The 11,724-nt window shown below is 34.2% G+C and overlaps 1 protein-coding gene across 1 annotated transcript; it reads right to left on the bottom strand.

Moving 5' to 3' along the window:
- Positions 1-3,188: 3,188 nt before the first annotated feature.
- On the bottom strand, positions 3,189-9,147 carry LOC131056329 (uncharacterized). Its single transcript, XM_057990680.2, has 7 exons — positions 8,353-9,147; positions 4,719-4,859; positions 4,486-4,599; positions 4,199-4,372; positions 3,860-3,975; positions 3,661-3,754; positions 3,189-3,561 (listed from the first exon to the last, which is right to left on the bottom strand). The coding sequence occupies exons 1-7, from the start codon at positions 8,890-8,892 to the stop codon at positions 3,553-3,555; spliced, it is 1,188 nt and encodes a 395-aa protein (XP_057846663.2). The 5' UTR covers positions 8,893-9,147; the 3' UTR covers positions 3,189-3,552.
- Positions 9,148-11,724: the final 2,577 nt, after the last annotated feature.

Here is an 11,724-nt window from a genome sequence, read left to right as displayed (position 1 = left end):
AGAAAAGATGGGGAAGAGGGTTGTGGATAGGGGTTTGCCTCAATCAAACCCCGATTGAATAATCAACCTTGAAAGAAAGTAATTGCAAATGCTTAAATGCAAATAATGGAAATGTATACCTTGTAAATCTGCAATTGATTGATGATTGTTGCTTTGCTTCTTAAATGTAATCATAAATGTTGTATGAAATGACACGTAACATGACAAAAACCTAACACACACACATGCTTGCAAATGAATGTTGCTCCAATTGATGAGTGAAGAAGACAAATGAAGAAGAGAACTTGATAGATGCTTGAAGACTTGAATGCTTGATGACGATAATGAAGTCCTTCCTCTTGAATTTCCATATATTTTTTGCATATCAAATGAGGGAATTGAATCTCCTTTTATACATGCCTAAGAGAATTAATTTTCATCCCACCGAACGCTGATAAAGGAAAGTTTAAGTCCCCGAAGAGTAAATTATGTTCAAGAGCCAAATAGACCTATCTTAGGGCCACCCTAAGGGGGAGGACAGGGGTACCACGCGCCTGTCCTACCCTATCTTGGGGCCTGGACAGGATCTTGAGGTGTCATTAGGGCTAAGATGGGAGAAGTTCAGAATGAAGGTGCGGAGAGGGGTCTCAATCAAGTAGCAAGATGCAATCACATAGGTGAGAACCTAAGACGTGGTCGAAATTGCGAGGGTCACAATTTTATGACACTACAGTAATAATGTCATAGAAAACATGGATGGAAGAATAATGAATATCTTGCTACCATTGATTTCGAAAAGGGGTTCAGTTATTAAAATAAGGAAATAATGATGCTATCTATGTTGAGAGGAAGGATTGCAAAAAGAGGGAGATTCTTTGTAAGAGTATTGTACATCCCTTTGTCATTGATGTCAAAGTAAGAGAGTTAGAGAAAGGGAGAGCAATATAGACAAGAGGAGCACTATGCTCATGCTACATTTGCAGATGGTTTGATTGCAAAGTTGACATCATGGACAAATGGGGAAATTGTGAGAAATATTGTCATTGATGTCAAAAGGGCGCGAACAAAATTGTCATTGATGTCATGTTATGCCAAGATAGATTATCATTGATGTCAAAAGAGATGAGTATATAAGGTAGATAAATCAAGGAGACATTTGGAGATCTTGATGAGATCATAGATAGATGATATGAAGATCCACTTGTTAGCAATTTGAAGGCCTCATAATCATTGTGTAGATTTGAACTTAGGCTTAATAAGTTCAACATATAGATGGTCGATTCCTCCTAATTAAGGACAAAAGTGCAGCAAATTAACAATAAAAAGAGAATCAAACTAAGGCCGACTCCCTCCATGATAAGTACTCATTTATTTGCTGGTCATAAAGACTTAAACATATTTTTAAAAAAGTCTATATTGCCTAAGTTGTTGCACCTCAACTTCCTTATCTGCACCCTCAACAACAATATCATTGTTGATCTCTGAAGCAAACCCACTAATTTGACAATCAACAACAGTACTATATACACTAGCATTGAGAGATATAATATTAATTTAAGTACTAATTGAACACTACTGACCCACCCCAAAAGCATGTTTAAATTCTTTATTTTGTAGTCAAGGTGAAGAGAGCTTGAACCAAGAAGCAGGTTTCACAATACACGTCAATGCATAAACTTTCAACAGGTCTGCACTCATATGGAGAATGTTAATAGCAACAACAAATCTCTTGTGAAAATCTGAGAGATTGATTCACCATCCTGTGTTCTGAGATGTTCTAGATTTTCTTAGTCATGAACATCTAACTCACTAATCATCAATAAAGTCAGTTGGTTCGTCATTAAACCTTGTTGTTGTATCATGTTGGACACTTGTAGATGCAAATTGATTGCTTAACAACTCACCACCAAGGTCAAGAATGCATATATGGCTCACTAAATTAGCAAACTCCTATGAGGAGGGGTCGACGAATTATAAAACATGGTTAACATTTTGAATTACAAGTGCACAACCTCTTGTGGGCTTGGAAGAAGGATCATCTAAGTGATCAAAGTGATCCATGATCATCTAAAATACTACATGCTGAAATAGGACTAGATCCTTTCAGACATACACATCTTTGTATAACAAAACCTATGCCTTAGGAGAAAAAAGAAAAAGAAAAAGACTTTTGTTTACCTTGACCAACTGTTGCACGGAAATGGAATAAGATTTGTATCATTACCAGTTGTCACAAGTCAGCAACGGAAACCTTGATTTTAAAACAGTGGTCTCCACCTCATAAAATGAGAAAATGCATTTTAAGAGACATTCAGTTTTGTTTAAACATTATTGGGCATATACATGAATGATGACAATCTACATTAAGAAGGAGAACCTCGCTTTTGTGTAGTTTGCAATATTGGTTTAATCTTTCTTTTGTCATTTACTTTATCTTCAATTCAAAAACTTGTGCAATGTGTCTGCATACAAGATAATTTGATTGCATTACAATTGCTGTTTAACATGTAAAAGTAAATTTGACTATTAAAGAATTAGCATATTTTTTAACTACGTTGTTTTGTAAATTAGGTGGGTCACATGTTCGGAGTAACATGAAAGGGTTGTGCAGTCTAGTTTGAGCATCATGGGCATGCATCTGACCATATACACATGCAAATTGAATGAAGAATGTAGATGACAGCACGCTTAAGGCATAAGATTAAGAGAATCGGCATGTTTCATTAACTACATTATTGTTTTATGGATTGTGCAGTTCACATGCTGGTCGTAGCATAAAAAAGGTGTGCAAACTGGTTTACAAGCATCATAGGCATGTATTTGAGAATATACACAAAAACTAATTTAATGAAAGATGTAAATGGCAGTACATATATGTAGCAAACATATGACTTTCCACCTTAATAAGTTCGGCTTCAGTAGTATTTGCATCAGGCCAGCACATAAATTTAAATTTATGTTGGTGAATCCTACATTTGGATATCAAAGCCACCTATGGATGATCTACTATCCATAATCTCCCCCATGTTTACATCAGTACAAGAGGCATGCATTGCCATCTACCTTCAACAGCGTATTTGCAGGACTTTATTATGGACCAAGTCATATGCTTCTACTATGAACAATTTTATTCCGTTCATATGATTAGGATATGAAATGGATTACTCTTTCAAGCTTGAGATAAATGCAGGACATAATTAGAAAGTGAAGAACTAAGAATTGTGTGCTTCATATTTTATTAAGGTCCCCAAATTGAATTTCCACAGTAGCATTGATCATGACTTGGTCATTTTTGCTCTAGATTTTGCAGTAAAATACTACTTTCACGAGGAATATGGTACAAGAAAATTATAATTACAAGAAAGTGACTCCTTCAATGCATGATATAGGCAATGCTGTTAATAGTTATTATTCACTTGTGATATGTATGGCTGCAAGGCAGACCTCTGAATTTCTCCATACACCGGAAGGAACTATCCACCTATAATCTACATTGGCTATACCAACTCCCAGTATCAACCGATCTGAAGGTCACTTCAGGCAAAGAGTATTTGCAGATAGATGCCACTCTCTTCATTGGTCCTAATCAACATCAAGATTATCGCATCAACAATACTGCACTATGCATATCTTTCAGTTAGAAAACAGCAATTAAAAAACAGTTAGCTAGGAAGTTAATACCTTGGAAACATCTGATATAGAATTCATTGCAGGATCAGAATTTCCTTCAGAAGATGCTTCTAAAAGTCTAGCTTCTGATTTTTCATTAGAGTACCTGTGAATCATGAATTCATTTAGCAGTGTTTTCAAATCATATAATTAGCAGGAGTGATCAAAACAAAAGTTTCCATTACTTCAACAAATGACAACAGAAGCTTACATAGAAAGAATGGTAACCCAGATAAGTTCAACACAATCCACCCAAAGCAATCTCTGCTCCACAGGTACAACACCATATGTTATCAAGTGTGCAAAAGGCCACAGCTTCCACCCTGCCTGTCAAAGAAACATGATATTTTCAGCTAAAATTTGATCAACAACCAAAAAATGTTTATCATTGCATCATTAGTCATCAGACATAAGATGATACAGTGATCTACCATAATCATGATATCTTTCTAGCCTAGAAAATGACATGCCAAAGAATGAAATAAACTTCACAAGCAAGAGTGCTCAGTAAAATTAGCGAATGGGTTGTGTGACAAAGATTATGACTCACTGTCAAAAGAGGCCAAAATGTTGTCTTTAATTCGTTGAAAATATTAACTGGCGATTCAAACCGCAGCAAACCCAAAACTGCAAAATAAGTACTGTTCCAAATTGCTGCCCAGATAGTTTGATCAAAGGCCACTTTTGCAGGCACCACCCACCAATCCTGGAAAGGAAATAGAGCCTGTATATCCATATTTGTTTGTCAGACCCTTTTTGCAAGGAACTGAAAAACTATTCAAATTAAAAAAGTATGAACTCTAAGAGACTAAGAAAGGAAAGAGGGACAGGTGTTACCTCAGAAAGATGATAGTAATAATGAGACAAAGAGCCATGAAGACTAAATCCAACAAGACCAGATCTGAACATCCGAGTTCGATCGAATTCAAAAATTGGTTTGCCTTCATAGCACTGTCAAGTCAACAGTGTAAGCATTATTTTTGTGTCTAGAGTGTAATCAATGTTTTTGTATTTGGAATGAAATGGCTGTATGCATTTCTGCCACATGCAAATGATTTTGAGAGACATACCTGTGCAATCCAATCACCCAAGGAATAGACAGCGCCACTTATCACCATCTTTGCTAAAACAGGATTGGTCTTCAAGGCCTCTTCATAGGCAGCCCAGTTATGCAAAGGAGCATATCTAACAATCTCATAGAGGGTCCATCCCTGAAAACAAAAGCACCATTTCAGTTTGAATAGTGAATATATACAAATCTAATGATGAAAGAAAAGAAGACCATCATACCCTCTTTGTTTTCTAGGCATAGAACAGCAAATATAAGCTGAAAAGCCAATCAAGATTAAAAGACATAAGAGACAAATTACTCTTCAGTAAAGTACAAAAATTTAAGCATGATAAGTTCTTATCAGGCCACTGAAAAGCTTTCGTTATTTTAGATGTGGAGAGAAAAATATTGGCTGTACAGGTTGCTTACTACAACATTATGTTGAAATAAGACAGTGTAGTAAGAAATAGTTTCAGAAGTCCCCGAAGAGCTCTAGAGCTCTTAATGCCATTGCTATTTGATCAAGAACAGTAAATGCTCTATTGACATTTGCAGCATTCAGATCATGCTACATTTCTCAAGAATTGAAACACATTTAAGCAAGCACAAAATATTGATCAAGGTCCAAATTGATACACTGAATTACAAAAGCAATAGAAAAAATGCTGTTTAAATGATATATCATTTCGCTTCCAGTCAAATTTCAGCTCCAGGATATTTTTCGCATCAGAAAAATGCTTAAGAAAAGTACAAACAACCATATACTACTATAGAAAACAGAAACAAAGTCATGAATGCAAGAGAGTATACTTTATTAGCCTCCCTGGAATAAAGATATAGAGACCTGAGGTCTCATGGAGGACTAAACAAGATGGAGAACTAAGACTGAACTAGCATCCTCCTTATCCCTTCATGGTAAATATAGAAGCCCAATATAATAGGTGAGTGTAGCAATGGAATATCAGTATTAATCCTGCATGTAATTGTGCACTCACTTATACAACAGTCCCATCTAAAAAGGCACTCCTAAATACATAATAATTAAATATCCCAATTTTCCATCCATCAAGGCCAGACCAAGTGGAGTGTACGGGCCAATCACTGAATTGAAGCACTGAATTCAATCTCCAAAGAACTCACACCAGAAGCCCCATTTAGGTAAGGCAGGGCTGCCCAGGACTTTGCCTAGGCAGAATTGGTGCCTGTAAAATCTCTAGGTTCCTTTAGCACAAAAAAACCCCAATGTTCCCGAATCCTAAAAGTATAAATAACCCAAACTAAATGAAATTTCCCACAAACAAACAATCAAAAACCCATACAAACAATCTAATGGGCTGAAAAAACCATCCAACACCTATATCACCAAAACAAAACTAGACTAACTTCTGATAGACAATGGAAATACAATAAAGCCAAGAAAGGTACTGAGAAAAGGAATAAATACTGGTGCTTAAGAGAAATTTTCTTCAAGTAAATCCAAAATACCTAAAAATGAATTGGTAGATATCTATAATCAGTGAGCACTGACATACGATAACAAGAAAAGAATTATTAAACAAAGAAGAGAGTTAGATCCTATTCCCAGACAACTAATAGAAGAATATAAACCTCAAATCAGAGGCCATATACGAGAATATACTGAAAATTAACAGAACACAAACAAACTTAACAACAAACTCCAATTTCTATATGGTCAAAAATATAAAACATGTATAAAAGGAGTTTCATCAAGTCCCACTCCATAGGAAATAAAAATTAGGAAATGCTATTGTATTAAACCTTAAAGAAACTACAAGATTAGCTATCCAGAGTAATCATCGAACGTGGTAAGACAGGCATTAAAGGATAGAAAAAAGGAATATGAATAAAATGATCTACCAAGCGAACTCCAGCTGAAGAAAACAAATTAATTAATTTGATATAAAAGCACCTAACCCTAAGCATGATTAAAAAGGGGCTGTAATCAAAAGTAATAGCAGAAAATGATCGCACATTGAAGAAAGACATTTCTAAGACACAAGACCTTACATGCAAAGAAGGGCAGAAGACACAAATTCCAACAGGAGTAAGAAACAAACTAATTGAAGTGGTATAAAAGCACCTAACCCCAAACATGGAGAAAAATGATCTCACCACGAAGAGAGACTTTTTTTATATGTCTGGTTGTGAAATTGATGGAGAAATGAGCCACAACTGAACCATAATAAGAAGCTAACAAAAAAAGTACAGGTCACAGAGACCATAACACAATATTAGTGCAACCCAGCATGCACATGGGAGGTCCTAGGTTTGAGTTTTAGCTGGTCCATGTACAATAGGCACAATATCACGGCAAAAGTAGCATATGGTATTAGAACCAACTAGGAGCCCTACACATCAAAGTGTGCCTCCAGGTGGGGTGTTGAAGAAATAAGCCACTTTAGTAAAACGCCTACCAAAAAAAGTACTGATCACATACAGTAGCTCAATGCTAGACAACCCAGCATGCACATCCTAGCTGATCCATGAAAAATAACATGCTATTAGACCAAAAGGATCTTCAAAGAATTTAATAATTTATGTTGCAAAAATAAATAGAAGCGACTTCAAAAACAAGATTATGCAAAACAGGGATGGCTAAGTTCAGGAAACAGCAAAAACTTCGGGTATAATTTTAAAAGTAATGGCTATATTGGAAATTCAACAGGAATATATAAAATCAAAATCAAAACTAGTTAGACTTGAAAGCCCATCATCCACAAACTTAGTAATGGTGTAGATCATAATATTAAAAAATTTAAACTTCTTCTGACGCAAGCCAGCTGCGTATTAGTTAGTAAGTAATTCAGCTCTTTAAAGCCATCTAGACACCAAGTTTTTGCCCTAATGTCAATGCCAAACTAATGTGCACAGGAAAATCAGAAACCGATGATAAGCATGAGAGTTTCAGAAAACACAAAGACCCATAAAACCAAAAGCCAAGGTTTTTTGTTGCAGTTGTTTCCTTTTAGAAACGGCGTGGTTCTTTTCTTCTGAACTTTGCCAAGTTTGGGTGGCTTCAGGACGCGATTCCATTCTTTCCACCTTTTTTGAGGACAGGCTGTATTTATTTTCCTTTTAAGTAATATATAGATCTATTTAATCAAAAGAAAGACAGAGTTATAGCCATCTTTACACTTTAGTCTGCGGAAAATGGCAATCAAAAGACTGTCTGCCCCTAGAGATATATCTGGTCCTGAGGCTTTCATTCGATAGTTGTGATATCTTCACAACCAAATGATTTTAAGACGTAGAGATCAGTACCCAGTCGCATAGAAGTGACCAAAGAGACTATTAAAAGCAAACTCTGCAGGCAAGGAATTGAAAATCAACCAAATACAAAGAAAAATTGCAATTTTTACAAAATCAGCTCAACTAACCACACACAATCTTCACAGCCAAGAAGAAACCAGAGCAATCAGAATGCATTACCATACACATTTCAAATTAACCATTATTTCTATAAAGGGCCAACACACATGGATTTAGCCATTTTTCATAATTCCAAATATGAAATTATTTAAAATTAAACAAGGCACGCATATCAAACCTACACATTATATCCCATTTAAAGAGTCGAACAAAATATTTACAAGATTTTATGAAAATAAAAAGAGTAACAAAAACACACTTACGTGCCAGTAATCATGGTCAACGGTGAGCATTTTGGTGACAACAAATGTTCCAGCAGCAAAAACAATCATGGCATTAATAGTTCTATCAATTTGCTTGATCTCCTCTTCCTTTTCCATCTGAGAAATCTGAGAACCCGTTCCAATTTGCACTTGGGCACCTGCAGTTTCCAACTGAAAACGTCCTTCCGCATTGAATCCCCCAACTTGGTTTTTAGGCAGATCATCCTCCAGTTCATTAGCTATGAACACGCGCCCTTCTTGTTGATCCACAACATCATTGCTCTGCACTGGAATAACATCAAGGTCTTCTGCTAATGACCTCATTTCCCAATTTCTTCCAGATTGCTTCCCATTCATGAAAAGACTTGTCAGACCCACTTGAGACTTTCTGGACGCATGACTTCTCCGTCTAGGCTTGGCGATTGCTATGGATGAATTTGAAAGGCCTTGAACGACAGGACTTGAATTGAAGGACTTGGGATTTCTCGTGGTGTTCGCTATTCTTGTTATCCCTTGTACTGCTATATTCACAGAAGCCATTGTAGGGGAAAATAACAGTACGAATTGCAGAAGAAAACTTGCGATAGCTATCAATTCTAACCAATGTAGCAATACCCAATTGAAAATTGAAAAAAAAACGACAAGAATATATCCTAAATAGAGATACCCTGTAAGCAATTTCGAAGCCAAATGATTAATCTCGATTTAATGGCTATACCCAAATAGCATTCGGGGGGTTTTCAAAGGCTGAAACGGGAGCAGTCGAGCCCCTTGTTCCGATGAGAGAATTGAAGCCCTAATATATAGGAACGAATATCAAGACATTCCGAAACAAAATTTAACTAATATTAATCCAGATTTAATTGGTTTTGGTGGTGAATCATGTATCTAGATTTTGAAACAATAATTGAAATGGGAATCAAAGATCGTGTGGTGATGGTTGTGGGGGAGGATTTCATTGTATTTCGATTCAAGCTAGTTGTGGCTGTAGAACATGCCACGTGGAAGAGAAGAAACCTAGTGGTGCTTTGAAGAGGAAGAAGATATTTATACATTTAGAGTGAAATATTTATTTGTTATATTTTCTTATACACAACATAGGCCTAGTCCGAGCATTGTAAGGGTGATCTCAACCATAGAAGATTATCTCGAATGTTCCTAAACAGTCCTAAATGTCTAACATGTCACATAGATCTTATAATTTCAAGTAGAAGACAAAGATATTGCTGAATTTTGATTGATTTTTGAATATAAATTGTTATTTTATGTGTGTATTTTTGAATGGATTGAATTTAATCTATTTCATATATTTTCACATGTGAAAGGATACATCATGGTCTATAAGTTGAATGTATGGTTAGAAAATCCTAACATAAAAACAACTTTAAATATCAGATTTGTGAGGTGGAAGAATACTGACCTCAATAACTTATCCATTAGTATTCATGAAATTGGAATTTTAGAATTTGAATGGCTACAATTGATATCAATATCATCAATTAGATTCATCATATTTGTTACATTCTCTTATACACAACATAGTCAAGAGCATTGTAAGGGCTATCATAACCATAGATGATTGTCTAGAATGCTCTCAAACAATCCTAAATGTCCAACATGCCACGTAGATGTAGAAATCTCATTCTAGTAAGCACTGATAATTTCATGTAGAAGACAAGATCTTGCTGAATTTTGATTGATTTATTGAATGTAAATTGTTATATTATGTGTATTTTTTTTAATGGATTGAATTTAATCCACCTCAAAATGTTTTCTTAATCAAAATTTATTATTTGTGGAAATGTGAAAGGATACATCATGGTTCATAGGTTGAATGGATGGTTAGAAAATCCTTACATAAAAGATAACTTAAGTGTTAGACTTGTGAGGTGGAAGGAATGCTGACTTCAAAAACTTATCCATTAGTATTTCATAAAATTGGAGGATCAAATTTGAATGACTAGAATTTGGTATCAATATTATCAATTAGATTTGTCACATTTTTTATAATTCATTGTTTAAAAAATTTAAATCAACATTTTGATGTGTAGCATTATGCCCACAATCCATAATCAAGATGAAACGTGGAGAGTAGTATAGAAAACAAATGAATCATATAGTGTGATCCAAAACATTGATGAAACGTGGAGAGTAGTATATAAATTATATAACTTTAATCAACATTTTGAATCATTATTATATAAAGAAACAAAAAAAATATAAATAATATATTATCATAGAATTATAGATATATAAAATAAAATAATTAAACTAATTAAAATTTAAGTAAAATTAAAATTTACCAATCTTAAAATCATTTATATATTTATATTCATAAAACTAAAGAATTAAGTTTGTTTTAGAGAATAAAATTTGGTTTCAAATATTAGTTGAAAGCAAAGTAAAATACATGATTAATGGAGCAAAGTAAAATACATGATTAATGGAGCAAAAAGGCTAAATTTGTTTTAAAGAATTTGAATATCTAAAATTTAGTAACTGAATGAAAAGGTAGGTGAAACACAACATGATGGTAGGTTCCGACATCTATAAATGGTGCAATCATTTGTCAACTTTGTACGCGAGAAGCACTTATGACCTCAAAAATAACTTATCCAAAAGACCTTTTGAGCTGGATGGATAAATGTTTGAAATTTAGATGGAAATAGGACACGGCATCTATGCTACAAACTCAATGTTAGAGAACTCTCATATGGAAATTTTGTTAAAATATTCACAAATTCAATGAAACATAATTGAAACCAAAGATTGTTTCATTTTTCATACATCCTAGGAAATTTGTTAAGGAAAATAATTAAATTATATTAGTTTGTGTGGATAAATTTAATATTATGATTTTTTATATTTATTGATTTAAAATTTAATCACGTTTTGTTATGTTATGTCATGTCATTGTATTTATTTTTTTAAATATTATCTATTCTAAATCAGATATTCATTTATGTTATTCATTTTTTTAAATTGGAATGTGAGTACAATCATTATCTCTATTTCAAAAATCTAAAATGTTTGCATTTTAATGATGATGTTCTTGAGTATGATTGATATCCATCAATGTGTGCGCCAAATAGATTAAGATGTGTTTCTACAACTTGTTTTCAAAGGAATTACCTTAAATCATTTTATAATCAAAGAAATTGTTGAGAGCAATCTAAAACGTTGATTCAAAAAGCATACATAGTTTTTTCAATAACTCTTGCATATAGTACATGGACTTTGGAGAATGCATGCCTACTATCAAAGGAATTATTTGATTAAAAGAAGGATCCAACAAATTTATTTATTTGTAGCTAACACTTCTAAGTTCTATAAGTACCCACAAATGAAGAAGCTAACATGGCAATCATGGTG

This window comes from Cryptomeria japonica, chromosome 7 (assembly GCF_030272615.1).
Source record: "Cryptomeria japonica chromosome 7, Sugi_1.0, whole genome shotgun sequence".
Taxonomy (NCBI): Eukaryota; Viridiplantae; Streptophyta; class Pinopsida; order Cupressales; family Cupressaceae; genus Cryptomeria; species Cryptomeria japonica.
The sequence above is the reverse complement of the archived record's forward strand: the minus strand, read 5'-3'. Positions and strand labels throughout refer to the sequence as shown.

Excerpts from the sequence above, each read along its gene's own strand:
- LOC131056329 (XM_057990680.2), bottom strand. The coding sequence starts at position 8,892 with ATGGCTTCTGTGAATATAGCAGTACAAGGGATAACAAGAATAGCGAAC. Across the intron at positions 3,976-4,198 it reads CATTTTGGCCTCTTTTGACA|GCAGGGTGGAAGCTGTGGCC; the intron begins GTGAGTCATAAT and ends TTTCTTTGACAG. Across the intron at positions 3,755-3,859 it reads TGGGTTACCATTCTTTCTAT|GTACTCTAATGAAAAATCAG; the intron begins GTAAGCTTCTGT and ends CATGATTCACAG.